Here is a 23,190-nt window from a genome sequence, read left to right on the forward strand (position 1 = left end):
TCTCTTCTCCCCTCGGCGTGAGAGACTGGGGCGCTCTCCTTGGAGCCTCCCCCTCAAGACGCACAGATGGTACGCCCCGCTGGAGGCCGGCGCCCCCCCGCCAGCCGGCTCGCCTGGCTCCATGGCCGGTCCTGCTCAGTCCGGGCGCTGCGTGCGCCCGCCCTCCTCGCTCTTAGAAGCTCTCTCTCCATTGGCTGTGGCCGGGCGTCCTTGCCAATCAGGAAGCGGCTATCATGGAGGAAGGGAATAAATACAAGATGGCTGCTCATATAAAACCAGGCATTAGGCTTCGCCCCGGCGATGGGGGAATAGAAGCTTTAACTTGCGCTCCGAGGGTTGTGCACTGCTCCCGGCCGCGCCGCTGCTGCCCCCCTGGGGGGAGCGAGACTCTGATCGTTGTCGGCTACAGCTGTACTCAGCCGCTCCCCGCGGATCACCGGCGGGGCCGAGGCCGGGTGCGGCGCCCGAGAGGCCCGAGCTAGGCCCCGCGCCCTCCTCCCTGGCAGAGCGGCGCCAGCCCCCCCGCCCGCTGCCCCGCCGCTCGCCTCCTGCAAGGCCTTGCTCCGGGCGGCCATGGCCGTCTCCAGGTCGGTAGGAGCCGGGAAGGGTGGGGGAAGGGGGGCCGGCAGCGGCGGCCCCGAGTCCCCGGCCCTCCGTGTGGCCTGGCTTTGGGGGGTGCGGGGGTGAAGAGGGGTGCTGGGCTTCCACCCCTTCGCCCCTCGGGAGCCTGTGGGCGGCCTCGGTGGGGATGGGGGTGGCCGCGGGGGTTTGCTTCCTGGCCTGGGGGGGCTCCCGTGCCCGGCGCACGGGGAAGCCCCCTCCCGTCCCCGGGCCGCAGGGCTCTGCCTGGGGCGTCTCGGGCTGCCCTCTGAATCCAACAGCTTCGTTGTGCTGGCCCGTCCGTCCACGGATCGAGCTGCTAGGGAACAGGGGATAGCAATACAGAGTCTCCAAACCTGGCAAGAAACCGTTTTGCTTTTCAGAGCCCTTAGTTGTAAAGTAACCGAAATAAAACAGGCCCCCATGGAGAAAAGTGATTAGTGTGTTCTGGCGCTGCCTCAAGACGTTGGATAGTATCTGCTTACACACATGTGCGCTGGGGTGTGCCAGCGTTTGAAGTATTTACAGATACAGAGGTATGTCTTAATAGGGCTGCTTTATTAAAAAATGAGCACAAATTCCTGCCATCTTTTTTTTGTGTGTGTGAAATGGACATAGTAAGCTTCCTAACAGGGTAGTTTAAAGGAAACCATAAGTCCAAATTAATCTTGTGATAGATAAACTTCAAATCATGTGTTGGTAGTATCTCTGTACTTTTGAAGTGCTATAACAAAAGTAAGTTCTATTCCTGAAGCTGTGCATGAAAGTTTATAATTCTATGTAGCAAATTAAAGGCGTGCACATTTATGACGGAAATCCATTTTTAATACAAATTTATAGCGGCAGTACACCTCTTAGGACTTCTAGTAGCAGGTGTTTTTAGTTTGAGCTTTGTAGTTTCTACAAAGTATCCCTTTATCTTATTCCATTCATACTTTTTATCAACTTGTTATACATTAGTTGTGGGTTTTTTTGTTTTTGTCCAAAGCTGCCCATAAAAGTGTGGGAGTAGTGAGGACTGATGCACCAAGGCTACTATCGCTGTTAAAATACTACTGCAACCCATCATGTTAAATAGAGTAGTATTCTAACTACTTTAGGTCTGGGGCAGTCTGCTTAAATAACTGTGTTAACATATGTGTGATACAGGGGTTAACTGGAATGCCAAGACACAGCTTTTCAGCTGTTGTGTCCACTGTGAAGGTTGGTTTCAAATTCAGTTACCAATGTTTCTGTATTTCTGTAAAACTGCACGGCTTTAGTGAAAAGCAGTAGTGCTCTATGTAAAGATGTAGCTAATGCCTTTTTGGTCTGGTAACTGACAGAAAAGAAAATTCGGGTTTGGATAGGGGTCATTCTAAGCTACAGCATGGAGCACTTAAAAGGAGTTGGTGTTTTTATAATGTCATATGTGATACATTGCTTCAGAGTATAGATCAGAATGTTACACAAGTTACAGAACTTCAATAAAGGTGCTCTAATACTTGTGAGTTGCTATAGAATTGTTTCAATTCCACATGTAAAATAGGTGAAAGAATTACACATTTTGGAGCGTTGTAACATCTTGGTTATTTCTGGGGAACCCTGATGTTTCAAAAACTATAAGAAATGATACTATGTAAATTTCACCTCAGGCATTTTTTTTTAAATAGATATGGCAAAACCCATCCATATCCTTTTTAAGTTACGCAGCAGCTCTTGACAAATGAACCTTTTGGCTGCAGGACCGTAGGAGCACTGAGGATATAATGCCAGTGTTGATTTCATAAATAAATCTTGTCTTCACCTTTTACTTCAGAACACAGAATTGCTAAGGTCCTTTCAGACATATTACAAGTAACTGTTTTGTATGCTTACTTACTACAACTATGTTTCTGTTAAAGGCGTAGCTGTTCCAGATTCTGTACCAGCTCCGCTTACTTGTAGAGATCTGCATTCTTCCTCTAGGTAGTTGCAGTTCACTTTGCTTTTGAAGGACCAACATAACACTTTGTCATTGAATGATTTTAACTATGCAAGTGTGGAGAGCGAGGGAGGAATTGGTTTGGATTAATCTTTCTCCAAGGCCCATTGTTTTTGCTGTGTGCATACCAAACACTGATATGAATGAAAAACTTCATTAGCATTACTTCTGTATTGGAACTATTTTTGGAGGTAGGGGGAGGGTGTTTTTTTACATTTGCAAACCAGTAAATTATCAAGTGGTGCTTTTGCCAGTAAAGTTTAGTTTCTGCTGTTTGGTCAATTGAAAACATTTCTCAAAACCTTAGTCTGTTCAGGAAGATCTAAGCAAATATTGGAAATGCTTTGAAGTATCTCAAAAATTGTATTGAGAATTTGCAGCTTTCTAATAAGGTGATCTTGAAAATAATTATCACTTGTTTGTATTCTATTGACAAAAGAGATTCTAGTATTTTATTCTGCATGACCTGTATACTTACCTGTTTTAACAGATTCTGCTGTTACGCAGACTGAAGACCTGCTTCTTTATAACGCTTCTGTGATGGTATGCTAGAAAACAGACCTAAATCAGAACAGTAGATACCTCATACCAGAAGGTGCTGCAGAATAGAATGCTCATCTCTTCGGTAGTTTTATGCTAAAAAGACTAATGAACACCATCCTCCAGAAGTATGTATAAGTGGGTGGGAAGGTTGATACTACTTCTGTGAATGCGCAAGCTAATTTGGTAGGCTCTCTCTCCTGTCTCTAGTCTTAAAAGTATATGTGAAGTAGCGTAGTGTTTGCATAGCTAATAAAAATAATTCTTGATAGTGGAACTGAGAAGGAAAAAAGGAAGTGGAAAGTTTTGCTTCAGCTTCATTCCTATGAAGTGTATGATCCAAGTTAATAAATACAATGGCTCACTCTAGCGATCTTTTGCAATAATTTAGGTGAAAAAGTGATACTGCCAAAGAAATGACAGTGCTTCTAGATTACTCAGAATGATTATCAGTAGATAATAGTATTGATAGTCCCTTTCAATATGTAATAAAACTTCTTTCAAGTTTCTTTAATGTGTTCAAAGATACCTCATGTATAATTATTCCAACACCAAGGCTGTTACTGGCTTTCCTCATATGTTTGAGGGCCTTCACAGCACCAAGGAGAACAAACATGCTTTTCAAATGTGATGAAATGAATGAAGCTGGTAAGATGCATTAAGAATAAAGAATTTGAATGTAATAGGTATATCTTTGAGTTACCCTAAATACCTTAAAAACAACTTTTCCCAGGGTATTTTCAAGACACTTCCCTAAGAAAGTGTGAAGAGCATAACTTGCTGCTCTTGCAAGCTCTTCTTGATTTGATCTGTATAAGTTAGTTCAAAATTGGCTTCTAGAGTTTTCAGTGTTTTCGTTTACTTGGATTTGTGTATAACTGGTAATTTGTAGATTAGGAACCTACATCTTATTTTATTATAAATAATGATGTCACAAGGCTATGATAGTAAAGCTCCTGGAAAATGTGGTCCTCATTTGTTGCTCTGGGCTTTTGAAGTGTACGGCTGTGACTTCTCAGGAAAAATGGCTGCCCTGGCTGGCTCATTACTTGCATAACATTTCAAGTTTAATACTGCATCGTTGGGAGGTTGAAGTTCTTGCAGAATACCAAAATTATCCAAAGTCTTTTATGGACCGTATGCACCTTTTAGAAATGTTCCTTTGGGGTTACCACAAACTTTCTAAAGAAAGAATTCAGTTTTTACCTTGTTTGGAAGCTATTACTTCATGGCTGCTCTTGCATGAAAAGCAAGAGTTAAATTGAGTAAGAAGTATGTTTTCACTACTAGTTGAAGGCATATGCCCCTGCTGTCAGAGTAGGTGGACACTGTATAACCAATGTGATGACAGGAGTTCTGCCTCAAAAAGGGGGTGGGAAATAGTGTAACTCTTCTCTCCTGGATGGCATTAACTTGGAGACCAGAACAGTGGACTGCCTGCCCTGTTGCTGTTTGTAGGAGGGTGTGCCGACAGGGTCGTGGAGGGGGGGAGCAGAAGTAGCATGTGCATGACTGCCCAAGTGAGAGAGAGCTGTAAGATTTCTCTGACACTTAATGGGCTGAAATGGAAGTCAGGATTGCACTCCAATAAGAATTCTGACCTGCTCTAGCAGCTAGAACTTGAATTCTCACTAAGGCATCCCCTGTATAACTTGTTGATACAGTTCTTGTATTAGTATGTCTTTACAGCTGTTTTTAACTTCCTGTTCTTTCTCACAGTTTTTGTAATGTAATTGGTCATATGTTTTTGGGCTTCATTGTTGGATGTAGTTATGTGTAATAGTTTACAAATAAAAATGCTACAGCCTAATGCTATGGATCATATAAAGTATGAAATACACATTCCATATGGAATTAATTATACTAATTTTAGTATTTGGTTAGCTTCCACATGCAGTATATGACACTGTGAACAGTGTGGTCGTGGAGCTCTTGTTTCATTCCAGGTGTCCCTTCCACTGCTTTGTAGGAAACAAGATGATTTCTCTGTTGTCCACAGCCCCACCTTCATAACTATTTACTCCACAGGCTCCCACCTGTGAGAAGTAAAATCACTATCCATCCTTTGTGTATCATCACACTTTTTTTCATTCTGAATTCTGTTCAGTGATCTTTCTCTTGCTTGCTGATAGTATGTTGGAAAGTTTACTTGATTGTTTAACAATTTATGTGTGCTTTAGTAGAGGCTTGAGTTTTTTTGAGCTGTGAAGCTGCCAAAGCTGGGAATTGACCAAATAATGAAACACCACCAAAGGATTATCAGGTCAACAAGAAAAGCTAAGGCATCTACATTAGAGCTTAGGTTGAATTTCATAGTGAGTGTCAACCCTTGTCATGTCTAAATTTTAATTTAGTGATCTTTTCTAGGTTTCTGGGCTATCTCTGTACTAAGAAATAGTGTCTGGAAGGAAGCTTCTGGGTGTTGAAACAAGATTTATATTGTGAACTCCGAAGAGTATTTCCGTGCCTTCCGATGGGTGCTAGCTAGCAGTTTTTCAAAGGGCTCTGGGCAGAGGTTGACATTAGAGTGTTCTAGGAACTACACCACAAGTTTTCTGTACAGTCACACAATTTCAGTGAGTTGGAGGATATGCTACAATAGTTATGAGCTGTTCTGCACCAGTTGGCCTTTACTGTCGGAGGCTGTTCCCTGGCCAGTTAAACATCTTGGTGCACACAGAGAAGTAGTCCGAACATCACTTAATTGACAGCAGTCATCAGTTCACTGTCCTTTTAAAGCTTCAACTCATCAAAATCAAGAAATTGAAAGTTTCCCCATCTGAAGTCCTGTGAGGACCCAATCCAGTCACAATGTTTATGCTGGGAATGGTCTGGATCTTCGTACAATCCAGCTGCATATGTCGTCTTTTGGAACCAATTTGGAGATAGTGTTGATAACTTCTGTATCTTGACCTGTTCATTAACTATCCCACTACTAGCTTTCCAGTGCCTCTGTAGTTGATGATGTGGATTTGAAAGCCCTTCAAGTTTCCACAAAAGTGCCATAAGGTTCACTTTATTATGGTAGCTGTCCCTTCAAATGGAGATCAGCCCTCTGTTTGGAGACATACCCTTAGGCAGCAAAGAACTGAAGATTAGCATGAAGAACAGAACAGGTGATTTGTTGCAATGTTTGCCTACTGTGCCTGGGTACAGTCAAATCTAACTTATTTAATGCTGAATCTGCAAAATGGTTGGAAAGCTGCGACTAGAACGTGTAATCATCATGCTACCTGGAGAGGCCCCTGAGTTAGTTGTGGTGGCTCTTTTGAAAGTACTTGCTCTCATGATTGTCCTTTGTAAATTTTTTTTATTCATAATCTTTACTGTGATAATGCACTAGAAGAGCAAAAGACTTGTTATGTTTGGTGACTGGGGGTCAATAACCGTTTCTATGTGCTTATGTTCATAAAACTCCCTTTAGTTACGTGAACTAAGCCTGTATACATAATCATTCTGCATAACAGTGTTGATTAGAGAGATGTTCCCCCTTATGACAGCCAACCTTACTATTCAGATTAATAGCAATGCAAATCAAATTGTTTATTCTTAGAGTTCTTGCCTCCAATCTTTCTCTAAGTATTTTTTTTTTAGGATTGTTAGATAAAATTGTTGTAGTAGTAGTAGTCTAGTGGTAGAAGTCTGGTGTGATTTGGGATGGCTGTTCCAGTTGATACCCCCTGATCACAGACCTGCTGATTATTCTTGAGTATCTCTCAGGTGGTTCTGTTCTGAAAGTAAAAATTCAAGCTTTAGTCTTTTCAAAACTAGTGTGCTTTAATGAAATGCTCAGGGTTTGATGACTTGGCATATTTGTGGGGAGGATTCACTTGCCTAGGTCTCTGGTGCCAGTTTAGATGGTATAATGTGTCCTTGGTGCTTCAGAGTGACTGGGATCTCCTGCATCCTCTGTCATGTCTGCTGACCCCCCTGTGGATGACTCATTCTGAGGTATCTCAAAGGCTACAAGATGGTTGTTCTTAAGCACCTGAATTGATGTCTTTGTGTCAGAAACACTTCTAATGAACTCTGTGTCAATGTAAAAGCACATGTGGTATTTCTTAAAATAAAAAATACTTAATTTGAATGTAACGCTGTTCATAAGAACTTTGAATTGCTGCTCCAAGTTCTGTCTTGCTAATACACTTGTAGATCTCAAATGTCTCAAGTGAGAGGGAAAAGGCATCTACCTCTTCAAACAAGTTAGTACTTTGTAATGAGTTCACATAGAGGTAGTGTGTGGCTGCTGTCCTGTCAGTGAGATGTGGTTGACTCAGGATTCGAACATGACAGCCAGAAGGATTATCTAAACCGTTGCTTATGAGGTAAAAGAACTTTATATTTTTAAGTTCTGATTATGGCTAATGTGCAGGGAAAAAAAATTTAGAGATATTTAATTTTTAGCATTTGTTGGTATTTAGATTTTTCGTAACAATCCAGGAGTCTCTTTGGTTTTCTTTCTGATATTTTTTTCTTCCCCTAAGTACTTCCTGTATTTCTTGTTCACTTGTCTTCCATATGCTTAGAACAACTTTGCTGACAGCCTGTATTAAACTCTTTCATAAAATAATTAAAAATTATCCGCATTGTAGAGCATTCTACCACACTGATTCAGACTTGTGTTACATGGGTGAATGATGCGAGCTATGCAGTGCTCTCCATACAGCACTGTCTAGCACGAGAGGCAGAGAACCACCTGCCATAAGAAAACTTAGTCCTCTTTGGTTTCAATAACTAGTTTAGAGGCTGGCTGTTAGTTTATTCTGAGAGTGAAAATATTGTCAGAACTGGGGAAGTTTGATTCCAAACTGCAGGTCCTCAAAATTAACTTGTTTAGAATTTTTAGTATTATTTCATTCTTAATGTAACTAAGAAGAAAAACTTTAATTGTAGAAGAACTAGCGCCGCTGATCAGTGACAATTTTCTCAGTGTTACCCTTCCAACTAGAGCAGGAGAATTCAGGCTCTGCCATACTCTGCTGCAGCAACACCAGAACTTAATTTAAGAATCTTAGGAGGAATAGCTCCAAAATGCTAACTGTTTGAGAATTGTACATTGAGGCATCTGGGGGAGGGAAAGAAAGAATGATTAGCGTGACTAGGAGTACTGTTGGTCAGATACTGTTAGCTGTATTTGCTAATCCTGTTTCCGTTTATTTTGCTGGGGTAGAATGCTGAAACCTTCCTATAGTGATGTGAGACAATAGAAAGATTTTTTTGTTTTATTTTGCATTTGTATGCAAGTTAAGCATATTACAATTAAAAATCACAAACTATAAACCAAGCATACTGCAGGTTAAAAAAGTCAAAACCAACGATGAACTGTATTATGTAAGTAACACAGCTTCAAAAAGTTGTGGGGTTTAGGAGTGAAGATCTAGTGTTGTAACTAAGATTGGAATTGAACTGGGTTTTTTTTGAGGGTAGGCAGTCATAGTGGTTTCCTCCTGTTTTGCACATGAAGAGTTCTAGCTGAGGAAGTGGTCTGAGTTGCACATTCTGCTTGATTTTGGAGATGGAAAAAAAGATACTTCGATAGTTAAAGGAGTGGGTGGTGCTAAATAGCAAACTTCTTGAGTATGGAACACTGAAGTTTCACAGAGAGATGAAGAATGAAAGGGGTGAGAACAAGCAAGTTAGAGCAAGCTGTGCTTGCTCTGCAAGCTAGCATATTTTGTACTGAATAATACAGAGTGCTGCAAATCAGGTTGGGTTATTACTGTCAAATGTAGAAGGAAAAAATACTGGTAAATAAATACGTGGTATGTTCCTCCTGACTAGTTCACTATCAGTGATTTAGAAGAATTGCATCTGTAAAGTTTTTGCTTTCCTCCTTGACGGTCTAATCACACAAAAGTGGTGGTTTAGATGTGTTTGGGGTTTCATTTTTATGTAAGTTAAATAATTTGCTAACTAGTAAATCATAGCAATTGAAACTCCAGTTTTATGTACAGAAATTGAAATGGGCTCATCTGTTTTAGTAGTAGGAAGAGAGTTGTTTCAAAGCTGGCAATATCAGTACGTCTAAAATGCTAGAATGAATTGAGATACTTTCTTAGAAATTTTTTTAGTCTAATGGATATTTAACCTAATACATCCAGTTGTGAGAGCATTTGGGTTTTGGAACTGTATTTCTGTGACATTATTGCCTTGGTTCTGTAGCGCTGCTATTTCTAATGCATTGTGATACATTATAAGATATTCTCAGGAGGAAGTGCTATTTAAGTGTGTCAAAGTACAAAATCCAGTGATGTTGGGAAGAGGTGTCTTTTTTTTTTTTTTAAGTATTGGAGCTAATGTTAAAGGCAGTTTTGGTGAAATGTAATTAGTAGCAACAGACTAACAAGCAAAACATTTGTCCTTTCCTGTAATTACCCTGTAATTACTCAAACCTAGGGTACATGTTTATGAGGAAGGGGAGTAGTTCAGGGTACTGTAATCCTTATTTTGTTAGGCTAATCTAGGTGAGCTTCACTACTGTATAAATTCTAGCTTCGTATTGTTGCAATATTGTTCGTATTCTTATGATTAAGGCTAGAAAGGAAAATTGACTGCACTACATGGACAGATTATGGACTTACATTCAGTAATAACCTCACATTGCCCGGTAACTACGGGATAAACTAGGCACGCTGTAAGGAGAGTTCTAACTGTCCCACTTACAGTGGAGGGAATAATGAACACTTGTTACTTCCATCATTGATTTGATTATCTAGGTAGTCTCTATTTTGATTGCTTTTTAAATATGATGACTTTTTCATCAAGTAGCTCCTCTAAACAAGAAATAAACTATGCTGAAAATACATGATCAGGGTCTCTCACTAAATACAGAGTTGCTGTGAAAACACATTTGCTGGTTAAATTCCTGTGTTTCATGGGAAGGCCAGAGGTATTGAATTATTTCAGAGATGTAAATACAACAACAGGTTTGGTTTTATATATTCCAGGTAGTTAGGGAGAAAATATATGAAAAGTAAAAATTTATGGTGTCTTGGAAAAGCAGAGTTTGATATAGATCACAGGCTATGTTTTCAAAAGAAGTGATAATGCATAATATAAGCAGTTGAGCCTTTTGTTTTCTGTATCAGACACGATTTGGTGAAGATAATTTACAATGTAACAGTGTTTATTTTTCAAGATTGAAAATGTTCTATCATGGAAAAAAGAGGGAACAATTTAATTTTCTCTTGTAACTGCAGATTTTTTTAAAGTAATGCTTCTAACAGTTTCTCTGTTCATTTTTTTGCTTGCTGAATTAAGTGTGCTTTAGAACAACTATGGTTACTCTTCGGAGGAAAGTATGTTTGTCACCCTGTCAATTGACAGTCTTGAGGCAAACATTTCTTCCGTTTGCATTAGATAAACTGAAAAATGTGGGGAATATTAATAGAAATGAGCAGCTGAACTATGAATAGCATAACATTTTTGGGTTTTGTCAATCATATTTAGGCTTGATCGTCTCTTTATTTTACTGGACACCGGTACAACACCAGTAACAAGAAAAGCAGCTGCACAGCAACTCGGGGAAGTAGTGAAACTGCACCCTCATGAACTGAATAATCTCTTATCTAAAGTAAGCATCTTCCCTCTCCCTAGTACTTTAATGTTGAGAATAAAAATAGTTTAAAAGGGGTATGCATTATGTGGGAAGAAGAAGAAAAAAGCATAGTAGTCTTGTATTCTCTGAAAATAGGAGACTGAAGAAAATTAGGAGGCTTCTTCTGTTAAGCCTGCTGTTCTGTCAGCCTCTGAAATTGTTATGTAAGTGAGGTTTCACTTTGCATTCAGTATGGATATTCAGTGTTTGCTGTAAGTTTAGATTTTCTTCTATAAAGAGAAGCTTTACTGCCTTACAAAAATTTCTGCTCCTGCCTTTAAAGGTTCTTACCTGTGTGATAAAGCATTAAAAATGTAGGAAGCTGCGTGTCTTTAAAAGGGCTGAAAAAATGGGAAGAGATTTCCTTTAGGTTGAGACTTCAATCTGGCCAAGTCTAGTAAAGCCACCAAAAATAGTCTGTATCTGACAGCTGGAGATGGCTGAGTGACCTCAGTTCTGCTCCTATTGAACAGGTGCCCTCACCACAATTGATAGTATCAACAAAGTGGCCAAGGAATCATGAATATCAAACCACTTTCAGAAAAAGAAATAGTTTTTCCAGATTTGAGACATCGTGGTAAATTAATTTAGAAGAGCATACGTTGCTTCAAATGACCCCTGTTGCCCCTCTTCTTGGATTAAATGACTTCAAAGTTTTAAGGTCTATTAATCTCCTTCGAACACTTCATTTTAGAAAGCAAAACCCAAAAGTCTCAAGACTTGTTCATTACCTGGAGGAAATAGATGTTGAGTTTGACCGATGGGACTAAATGTATTTTATAAATTCTTAATGTGTGGCTATGGCAAGTGTTCTGCTAAGTAGTGAGCAATATAGAGAAGTCTGCTTGCATTTCCTTGGTTTGTTTTCTTGTCCTTTGTTGTTTTGAATGGTGTTTTAATCCATAGCATTAAAAGTGTGTTTTATTAGAGCATAACAGCTGATGAATTTTCTGAAAGTATGTTTTAAGCAAGTACTTATTTCTTTATTAATCTCTCCTTAAAGGTGTTAGTGTATTTAAGAAGTACGAACTGGGATACTCGTATTGCGGCTGGCCAGGCTGTTGAAGCAATAGTGAAAAATGTGCCTGAGTGGAATCCAACTCCAAGATCAAAACAAGGTGGTGCTTAAATGAATTATGTAGAATTCATTGTTTATGTGATGCAAACTGAATGTGATGTGAGACATTTCAAGGCAACTGTGTAATTTGGGCTTTTTATGAGCACAGACCTTTTTGTATGTGTGGACTGTAGCAAACCTCTTTGGCTTTAGATGTTCAAATTTAGTTACAGCAATGTACCTGACCTTTGCTTCTTCTAAGATTCCCATGCTTGTGCTCTGTATCCTCATAAAGCTTTTATTTATAAAAGGAATAATAACTAGTAAAATGGCAAAACTTTTAACCAATCAACTTTGTCATGGTATTTTGCAAACGCACTTTTTCTTCTCCGTTCCCTTCCTCAGAGCACCTTTGAGGCAGATGAAGTGGTAGCTTGCTGAAGTCTTTTCTGTTTGTACTCGCTTTGCATCTGAAATTGTCATGTTAGGGATGTTAGAGTTGCTTTTGCTGTCAGCTTAGGGACCTGTTGTCAGTGATTTTTTTTCTAAATCCTTTGTCACTGTCTGTGTTTAGAATTTTGTGGCGCACTGTTTAAAAAAAACAACCAAATGCACACCCTCATAACTGTCTTGAGGTGATCTCAAATTTGTTTCGTTCGGTATCTCTGTTGCTATAGAATTTGACAAGCAAGTTCAGTATTTGCCTTATCCATAACCTTTATGATTTTTGTCAACTATCATATTTGCTCACCTCCAGCAACTTCTCTCCAGATTGAAGAGTTTCAGCCTCTTCAGTCTTTCCTCGCAGACAGCTGTTTTGTCTTTTAGCTAACTTTTATTTGTCCTTCTCGGTGTTTTTTCTTACTTGTGTCCTCTTTTTGATGTGCAGAACTGCACACAGTGTACCTACATCTCTAGATTACTGATATTTATACCTAGTGGCAAAATGATGCACTTTGTCATGTTTTCAGTGTCCTTCCTGATGATGCCCACGACTTAGTTGGCTGTTTTGGCTGTCAGTGCCCAGTAAGCTGGTGAATACAGAAAACTGTCAGAAGTACCTCAAAGATCTTAATTTGAATGTTAACAGCCAGATCTGAATTCGGTGTTGTGTAGGCATCGTTTAGGTTGTTTGTTTCACACCTTATCTGCCTCTTGGTCCATTAGTCTGTTCTAAGATTGCTCCTGGGATTCCTTAGTGCTATTGCCGCTTTTGGTTACCCAAAAAGGCATCATGTCATCTACATGCTTGACAAGAGTGTGTAGCAAAATCTCCTCATTGCTAAAGACTGATAGAATTGGTTCCAGCACTGATCCCTGAAGGACTCAAAATTCTGTGGTAACTTGGTTCCTTCAATTTTTTCTAATTTTTTAGTACGAAACCTTGCCAAACACTCTTGAATATATTACGTCTGCTGGATCCCCTCTATCCAGTTGTTGGAGCTCTTGGACATTGATAATCAGATTAACTAGAGGTGGTTTTTTCAGGAATAATTCTGAATCTTTTCCAGTAAACCATATTTATCCATATACTTAATAACATTATTTGTAGACTCTACTGTCTTACTACGGATAAGTTTCACTAGTCTATTTCCAAGTATTACTTAGAGCACTCCTTTTGTACATAGAAATTGGGCAACCTGTCAGTCTTGAAGTACAGCATTCAATTACAGTCTGCAAGTGCATTGTCCAGTTCTTGCATATCTGCCTATCGGACATGAAATTTAAAAGGTAATTATGTGTGTCTGAGAAAAAGGTACTATTTTAACAGGGCTAACTGGCTATGCAGACATTTGTTTCTTTTTGTATATTTGTAATGAAATATTAACTTCAGGTCTGAAGAAAGGTAGTTGGTGTTTTTGTATGGTGTTTTGTGCACTTACGACTCATTCTGCTGTAAATGAACAAGCTTTCAAAGTAAATGTGAGTATGGGATGAAACACACCAAACTAAATGCTGGTTTTCTTGTAAGCAACAATTGTATTTATACCGTTGGTTGTAATTCAGGATGTGAGCATGCTCGATTATGTAGGGAATAGCCAGTCTTTTTGGGTACCAAGTGGCATATGACTAGGAGCCACAAAACACAAATCTTGGAGTGTTAAGGGAGGGAATACTTCGGAAGTGATTTCAATCCAGGAATTTGTAAGACACCTTATGCGGAATAAATCTGTTCCGTATCAGTATTGAACTGCACTGTACCTGCAGCTAGATTTGAGAAGAGCTGATAACTGGCTGTCAGCAGCCCTTGGTAGCTGACTTTATCCCATACCTGTTAAGACTACTCTCCATCTTCAATATGGGGGATGTTTGGCTTTTGTGATATGTTAATAAATGGTGTTGGCTTGCACACTTTAAACAAGTGTCATGCCATATGCAGTTCAAACTGCAAGTTGGCGCTGTGTGTAAGAGAAGACCTGGATATATAGTGGTATATCAGTGTCCAAGATTTTAAAAAGCTACATTCATCAAGGGAGAAACATTACAATTTTTTCCTACTCAATTAAGTGTGTTGTGAAGGGTTTTTTCAGTCTCTTTGTGATATTGAGCCTTTACATTTTTTGAATCAAAATGCCGTGTGTCTGGTGATTCATTTAGAGGAGAGAAATTATTTCTTGTTTCTCTTGCTAATCTTCTGCCAGAACTTCGAACAAAAAATTCATCACATTGTAATTAAAAACATTTTCAATGTCCTACCTAGAACCAGGCTCAGAAAGTCCTATGGAAGATTCACCTTCAACAGATCGGTTGCGTTTTGACAGATTTGATATATGTCGGTTGTTAAAACATGGTGCATCTCTTCTCGGATCTGCTGGTGCAGAATTTGAAGTCCAAGATGATAAATCAGGTATATCTTTATATTTTACTTGCAGACACGAAAACTTACTGATTTGAAAACAATTGTTGTGGCAGTATTATTAGTCTAGTCATCTGTGGTTTCTCAAAATTCTAGGAAATAACGGAATAAAATATTCCCCAACACAACTGGTTTGTATTAAGGTAAATGATTTTTAGGGGGGGTGGGGTTTTTTTCTGTTATCAGAATTGGTATGTGTACAGGGGGAAGGATGAGAATGGAAATCTGAAAGAGGGAGCAGAAAAGGCAATGTTAAAGGTTTCAATAAAATTGCTGTAGATTTTTTTCTAAGAGCTGCAGGAACTATCACCACTTGTTCTTCATTAAAGCAGTGTCCTTGGGTGTAATGGTGGGATGTGGCTTATTTAAAAGCTTGAAGGTTTCAAGTGTAGAAAGACTGCATGAAAAATACTGCGATAAAACTGTCAAAGCTGTAAGATCAAATATCGGTGCCTGCATGATATCTTTTGTTTCAAGTGACTTGTCTGTTATCTTTCTGCAACTTTTTAGCTGAAGGAGTTGGTTTGTATCTGTGTAATGGCATTGAATTATTTTAATCAAAGATATTTATTTTTGCTATTACTGTACTTTCCTGCTCTAGTTCCAGTCTGTCTTCCAGTTTCTCCATCAAATGAAATGGTGCTGTAGATAAGAATCTGCTCTGACTGCATAGCTGTGATTCACTTGTTCCTCATGGTGATGCATTCTGTGCAGTGTATGCGAAAACACTAACGCAGCAAGGAAAAGCACCTATGGCTGCTGACACTTAAGCAGTATCCTGTCTGTTAACTCTGGCTGCTATTTTATTGCTTGCCACTTGTTATGCTAGGTTAATAAGTTGTTGTACAAGTTTAACCTCTTTTAATAAAACCCTGCTTGTTCAGAAATCTAACTGATGGAATAGGACACTTCAGTTCATAGAAGTGTATTTATTCCAGTGTTGTATGATTGCACATAAATAAATTTATGAATGAAAATAAATAAAAAATACAAAATCAGAAATAAGAAAATGAAACTAAGAATAGCTTTAGCTGCTCCCTTTTGTTTTTTTTACCTGGTGGGAAAATATACAAAGGCTGCTTTCTCTTCTGCTTTTGTTTTCAAGTAGCCAATGTGAATGGACATTAAGTGAGTTAAATGATCTTTAGAATTAGCAGTCGATGAAGCTTTTTCCTAAGATGAACTTGCAAAAGGAAAAATGTTTTTTAGAGAATGGAGGTTGTATTTCTCTGCTTTTCAGTTGAATCAAGTTTTTAAAAAAGAAAGGCTTATTGGTATTGTTATAATCAACTACTAATTACTACTCAACCTGGTGTATACACCAAAATTCTGCTAATATTGGTCATCTCCTTACAAGTTTATACGCAGGTATTTGACAAAAAAAAAACCAATCTCCTCAACAGTTTCCATACCACACATGTAAAAACAGAGTGAAGTCTTGACAGCCCTACAAGCTACAAGTTTCAGTTGACTTTATTCTACTTGAGCACTGAAATCTTCAATTCTTTTCTGTAACTGTGGGTGCTCCTGAAGTCTAGGTGTTCAGTAATTAAAGTGTTGAAGTTTCACAACATTCTTGAGGCAGCTTCTGTTAACTTCCTAAATGAGCCTTGCTTGACACATGAAGATTGAGATAAGATTGTTAACAGACTCCAGCACCCTAGGAAAATCATGCTTATGCTTCAGTCTACATTGTCACCAGGAGTTAGTTTGGGCAGGAGACACTTGAGTCGAGTGCATTTTACAAGGAAGAATATTACTATTATTAGAATATACATATTATTACAGGATATGGGATTGAATATAATTTGAGGGGGTTTGTTGATGGTTGTTATTTCTTAGGTCTGTTTCCCAACAGAAGATAAAGTTTAGGAAGTAAAGAAATCTTAAATGAACAACATCATCCAAAAAGAAACCAACAAAAAAAAATCCAAACCCTCAGAATGCCAAAATCAACAGATTCCCACAAGGATGCATGGGCTCAATAAAAAAAGGGATAGTTCTTGAATCAGTTGCTGGATTTATTTGTTAGTGTGTTAATTTGTTCCTTTCAAAGTGCAGTTTCATAAAAACTTGGGGGAGATTTGGTTTTTTACTTCTGTAGACCAAATGTAGTTTAATGAAGTTCACAGAAACTATCTTCTGTTTAAAAATTCATCATGGTTTAAGGACTAGTATAGCTTCAGTAGCAGAAAACTTCTTCCTAGGGAATCAGTGTGATTTGGTTTAAAAGATTGTATTGATGTATTAGCCAAGTACAACTTAATTCTGTAACTTTTGGCTCTATGTTATTTTATTGAACAAAGCTTCAATAATACATCTGGTTGGAAATCTGACACATTTTGCCTTCTTAAAAAACTTCTTTTCAAGGTGAAATTGATCCTAAAGAGAGGATAGCACGACAGAGGAAACTGTTACAAAAGAAACTTGGCTTAGATATGGGTGCTGCAATTGGGATGAATACTGAAGATCTCTTCAATGATGAAGATTTGGACTATTCTCCTTCTTCAGTTTCACTAGTAAACAAACAACCTGTAGGTAAAACCTCGGGCTGCTTGACTGCAAGGAATAATACAGTGGGTTTGCTTTATTTGTGCTTCTATGGTTATACTCTGTGTGTATTAAGTATGATGATCAACATTGAATATGGTATGCTTTGACTTCCTGAATTCTTATGCCCCCACTTAGTTGCATGTTAGTATTATCTAATGTCAAACTGCTGCTCTGAGTTTGAAATGGAGGGTTGGGACCTTCAGAGCAATGTGGTTTTGAGAATTTTTCAGGACCTTCATTGCAAGAAGAATTGACAATGAATGACTTCTCTTTCAGACTCTTCAGGCTGCTGAGTTAATTGACTCAGAATTTCGAGCTGGTATGAGCAGTAGACAAAAGAATAAAGCCAAGAGAATGGCTAAGCTATTTGCAAAGCAAAGATCCAGAGATGCAGTGGAAGCTAATGAGAAGAGGTATAATAGTGAACTGATTTGCTTTTATTTCAGTTAAGCTGGGATTGTGATTTGATTTATCTGCTGAAAAACTTCCAACAGTCTTTGCTTCTTTATCTTTTACGTGCTAATTATGCTGATGATAAAAAGCTTGTGTGCTGTACTTACTCCCAGTAGAGCTTTGTTAAGGACCTAGCTTCAGAGGGATCTTGAAATAATGGAATGCTGCAGTTAAAAATTGTGGTTTGTCCCTGTTATTAAATATGGGTAGAAAATAGTGCATGAAAAGGGTTTTTTTAAAAAGATAGAAAGATAAACTAAAAATTTAATATATAACTTCCTGATGAAACCATAAAAAATATTCTTACCTTGATTTTATTCAAGAATTTCTGTATTTCTTGGAAAAAGACATCTGAGAAGGACTGCCAATTAGGGACAGGATTCTACTGTCTTCTCACTGAGTTCTTTTGGCATGTAAACCTACCTATTTTGTATATTTCAGTGTTAAACCTTTTTGTTCTGTATTCTTGCCACACTATTGTATCTGAAGACTGCAGTTGTAGAAGTAATTACTTTCCCTAAAACATATTTTCAGTTCATAAACTTATACTTGTTCCTCCTCAGCAATGATAGCACTGATGGGGAGCCAGAAGAAAAGAGAAGAAAAGTTGCAAATGTTGTCATCAACCAGCCTGCCACAGACTCAAAAACATTGGTAGAAAATGCTCCAGAAGAGGTATGATATGTTGTTCTGTGGTTAGTAGGAATGATCATTCAGTTTTTTAGCAAAGTAATGTAAAACAAAACCCCTTTGTGCTCCTAAATTCTTTAGTCATTTTAGCAGTAAGAGAAATGGAGTAAAGAATGCCATGGCCAGCTTGCTTTTATATGTGATGAAGCAGATGAGCTTCAAAGTGTGTATAGCATTGAGGACGAAACCACATTTAATCCATTGGTAGCAGTTTGTGACCCAAATGAACCTGAGTAGGTGGATTGCAGGTGTCAGACCTGGGTATTAAACTGTAAAACAGTGCTAAATGCTTAGATGGTAGGATTACACTGAGCCATAAATAATTTGATCTAAATGTTCATGTACATTTTAATCTTCACCTTACTTTAATGAGGCTTAATTTAGATTTAAGTTCTATCTTTAGTAATTGAAGATTTAAAGTTACCTTCAGTCTTAGAAAAACTTGCATTTGTTTTAATTGACTGAAAAGCTGAAAACTTGTAAGAAGAGCTATTCAAGAATACAAGTGATATATACAAGTTTATTTGAAGAGACTTTATCTTCATAAGTGTGTTCTACAAAAATAAGATTTTTCCAGACATAGCTTAGTAAGTGAATTCTTATTTGAAAAATGATGACTGGAAAATGAATTGGAGATGAGTTACTCAACAGGCTGAATAGCTGCTGGTTGCTAGCCTTTCAAATGCTTTGTGTTTGTGATGGTGTGAACTTACTAATGTTGGTATCATAATTTTCTTTCGACAGCCATGTCAGTTTCCTTTGCAGTGGGTATGTTTCTGGTTTTTAAAAATGTGGAATGTGTTTTGAAAGGGGTGGCATTTATTACTGGAGTAATTGACCCAATTTGATTATGTAGTGTAACTTCAAACTGAGACTTGCCTATTGTATTCTTTAAAGGCAAAGTTCATAAATTTAAAGAACACTGGGAAGGATGATAAATTTTGCTGCACCTTCTGCCCTTGTGTGGTCCCTAAAAGGAAGCTGAATGCCAGAACATCAAAATTAATTACCATAGAGAAGAGGTTACGTTACTAATAGACAAACTTCATAAGCTTTTTAAAAAATCCAGTGCTATTCTGCAAAGTTTCTGAAGTGTGGAGGAAAGTTGCTGTTGTTTTTCAGTTTTATCCAGTAACAAAGAAAAATACTTAAGCTTTTGGAGGTCTTTTTTTATCTTCATGTATCTAAGTGGTACAAGAAATGTTTGCCTGATCCCTTTCTCTTTTAATGTCATACTTAATTTTTTATTAATTTAGGCAAATGAATGGCCTTTGGAAAGTTTTTGTGAAGAGGTGTGCAATGATCTCTTTAACCCTTCTTGGGAGGTAAGATGTGCAGTATCTAAGGTGTAATTATAGGTTTAAAAAAAAGCTTCAGTGGAAGCACAAAAACTGTGTGCATAGCACTCGAACGTTTTCCTAGATATCAAAAATTACATCAATTGTAAATACAGATTACACAGCCAAGAGAAATCTGCTTGTAGAGCACTTGAGTATTTTTTTAAGACTCATTTAAAGGGGAAATAAAAACAGATATGTAATGTATACTCAAGTGGAGAGTGGGAAGGGTATGGAAAGCAGTGATTATAAGTGAGAATTCTGGAAATACTGAAACTGAAGCAAAATAAAAGCACATGCATCTGCAGTCAAAAGATTAAGCAATAGTTGGTGTTAGCAGGCTTGGATTTGTTAAGAGTTTGAGGAATATTGTGCAAGTCTGTTGCTGACAATAGTGGTATGTTTGTCTAACGCAAAGCTAGTAGAAAATGGAGGAGAATCACCCCTTTGGTAACAGGTTAGGCTACAAATCATTAGTTATTATCTTCATTTATAAAATGGTACTTTTAACTTTTTTAGAACCATAGTAAATACAAACTACAAAAACTATATATTTGGATGCTTATTTGCAAGATAATTTTCTTTCTTTCTTTCTTTTATTTTCAAGATTAAAAAACTGTCCTGCCTACCCTTCTATTCAATCCTTATACTATTTTCCACAAACTTTGGTATCGGTTCCAGGCAGAAATATGAAGTAGCTGATAATGGTCTCTCTTCCTTGAGCAGAAGATGGAAGTAACTGTTGTCTACTACCTTCAGTTTTTTGTAAAAAAGTTGATCTTTTGAAAGATTAAATGTTAATAACAACTGTAACATACTTAGGTCTATCTGTAGCACAGTTTCAGTGATAGCAAGCTGGCTCTGCCCATACTGACCTCAAACTTGGAAACACAGAGGTAGAACATATGCAGCCAGCACAATTATTTTCAGCCCAGAAAAGGGACAATTATATTTGTGTGGCACATCACTGAGTCTGAGCTAATAAGCCTCACCTTATTTGAAGGCAGACTGGTTGCAGATGAAGCAGAAGTCCACTTGTTTCCTGAAGTGCAGGCATTCTCGTAGCTTTCTTAGTACATTTGATATAGGGCACACACATCTTAATGAAAGAAGTAGATCAATACAGAATCGTTATTATGGTATGTTCTAGATGAAAAATGGGTTAAACTGCCTCAAAACACATGGTTTTAAAATGGTTGTATGGCATCTTCTTGCAATGTCTAGGGATAGCATGGATGGCTAGTTCAGACTGCTTGCCTAGCTTATAGGCGGCTCAAGTCAGGCAAGATGAATCCTATTACTGGTATTTCCTTTAAAAAATTTTCTGTTTTAAAAACATACTGTTTCATGTTTGCAGAAGCTGAGAAGTTAACTGGCAAAGTCTTCCTCTTCTGGATTGTGAAAAATAGCTCATAAGCAGTCTTGGACCAAATAAACAAGTGATTAGTGTATTATGAACAATTAGGATTTTAAGACCGGGCTCTCTGTCTGGCTTTTAGTGACTTGCTTATAGCTTTTATCAGCAGCCATTGAGCTGTAAATATGGGGGCATGTATGCTTGCATTTTATCTAAGATACTCTGATTAAGGGAGGACTTGCCAACTGCTCAGTTCTAATTGTTACAATCAAGAAGCAAAATACAACACTTTTCTACTAGTAGCGAGCATGCATATGAAGTGTCCTTATAAGAAAAGAAGTTCTGCTCTCACCTATATAAAGGTCTCTCAATGAAAGCCTGGTTCAAAACTTCGCGTTTGCAACTTTCTGTGTATCTATTGGGTGGGCTTTTCTTGATTAGCCAATTACTAATCCAGTTACGTATCAGAAATACCAGAAACGGGTATGTCTTTGTACAGGTCTTCTGTCACTTTCAGAACTCTTCCTAGTGTGTTCAACTGTTCATGTTTGCTGGGAACACACAAGTGGCTATAATTTGCTTTCCCATACCACTTATTCATTTTTTTAATATTTAGCGAAGCAAGACAGATTTGTAAGCTATGTAGAATAGTAAAAAAATAATAAGAAAAATTTGTTTTGCAGACCTCAGAATATTCAGTGGGGATCCAAACTTTAAGAAATATAAGTAGTTGTAGAGAAGTATAAATATAATATATAATACAAAGAGAAACATAAAGTGTTTAAGAAACATAAGAATATTGCTTTTTTTTAGCTTACTAATTTACTGAAAACAGTAATATCCTCTAGTTGCTCTTTCTCAGAGTACTAGTGAGGTGTGAGACTAAATGAAAGCTGCCTTCGGCTACATTGCTGCTGCACATATGATAACAATATCTCTGGGTTAGAAAACAGAAGCAATTCTTAATTGCTTCTGTCCATAAGCTGGCAAATACTTAAGAAAAAACAGTTGGTTTTGGACAGATCAGTATGAGATTCATCAAATGAAAAAAATTACCCATTCCCACAGGTCTAAGTACCACTAACTCTGCAGCACTTTACTACTTTGTTCTTAATAGAGACATGTATTTTTCAGTTACCCAGTGTGGTTTTAATCTTCTGGTCCTAAATATTTCAAGATTGATGTTTTATTTCACTTTTCTAGGTTCGACATGGTGCAGGTACTGGACTGAGAGAGATACTTAAAGCTCATGGCAAAAGTGGTGGTAAAATGGGAGATAGCTCTTTAGAAGAGGTAAGTTTCCAGTCATGTAGACTTAACATATTACCTAAACAGAGCTTAGAAAACAGATTTCTTAAAATACTCAAGCTTTGCAGGAGGTGGGTGATATGGGGGGAATATAAACAATGAAATTTGTTTTCTCAGAATAATCTAGATGAAGTCACTCTATGCACTAATGAAATGTTTACCTTATTTTTAAAAGGCCTGTGCAAAAAAATAATACTACTGTATGAGCAGCCATTAATATGTAGACTCTGTGTAAAGTTATTAAACACTACCCTCCATACTAGAAAATACGATTTTCAGGTCATGGTACGGGTGTGCTGAAACAAAATTTACAAGCTATATATATATTTATATAACTCTAGTGAAGTGTCTCAGACAGTCTAATTCACTTAAATAGTAGAATGACTATTGATCTGCTTGCTTTGTTATTATAAGAAAAAGTATTTAAACAGTCTGTTTAAAAGGAGACTCTTTTTAAAAATATCATGACAGCAATGGCTTGTTTACTAATAGTGAAACTCATCCAGGTTCATATTAACCTCCCTGCTGTAAAAGCTCTCCTAGCTTGTGGTTTAGAGAGTGCTGAAGAATTAGGAGATATTATCAAATTTAAATCAAGCTGCATCAGCATACTTTGTACGTAGGGAAAGGAGAAAGCTACTGTCTTGCCTTGCTTCCATGTGGAGTAATATTTGTTCCATGGAGATTGCAGGGTAGTAATAAAACACGCTGCAATGGTAAGACACTTTAGTTTCTTAACTAATTATGGAAACTGTGTGTGTACCCCAGGCTAGCTTCAAAGGCTGCTGTGAATGCTATATGTAGGTATCATTCTTTGACACCTATGGGAATATGAAATCCATAATATGATGTAGTTTTGTTCATTAAAACTGTAGTTT

General features: G+C 37.9%; 1 protein-coding gene across 3 annotated transcripts in view; it reads left to right on the forward strand.

Moving 5' to 3' along the window:
• The first annotated feature begins 241 nt into the window (after positions 1-241).
• BTAF1 (B-TFIID TATA-box binding protein associated factor 1) overlaps positions 242-23,190 on the forward strand; it is a 47,331-nt gene continuing 24,382 nt past the window's right edge. The window contains exons 1-10 of one of the 3 annotated variants that reach the window (XM_055719986.1): positions 242-587; positions 984-1,136; positions 10,553-10,676; positions 11,704-11,818; positions 14,459-14,605; positions 16,985-17,148; positions 17,444-17,580; positions 18,184-18,295; positions 19,567-19,635; positions 22,208-22,297. In XM_055719986.1, the coding sequence (XP_055575961.1) occupies positions 1,090-1,136; positions 10,553-10,676; positions 11,704-11,818; positions 14,459-14,605; positions 16,985-17,148; positions 17,444-17,580; positions 18,184-18,295; positions 19,567-19,635; positions 22,208-22,297 (1,005 nt within the window). In that variant the 5' untranslated portion in view covers positions 242-587; positions 984-1,089. Of the gene's footprint in view, positions 588-983; positions 1,137-3,196; positions 3,232-10,552; positions 10,677-11,703; positions 11,819-14,458; positions 14,606-16,984; positions 17,149-17,443; positions 17,581-18,183; positions 18,296-19,566; positions 19,636-22,207; positions 22,298-23,190 lie in introns of those variants that run through there. The other 2 variants (XM_055719988.1, XM_055719987.1) reach the window with 2 other exon arrangements.

Source organism: Falco cherrug, chromosome 9 (genome assembly GCF_023634085.1).
Source record: "Falco cherrug isolate bFalChe1 chromosome 9, bFalChe1.pri, whole genome shotgun sequence".
Classification (NCBI taxonomy): domain Eukaryota; kingdom Metazoa; phylum Chordata; class Aves; order Falconiformes; family Falconidae; genus Falco; species Falco cherrug.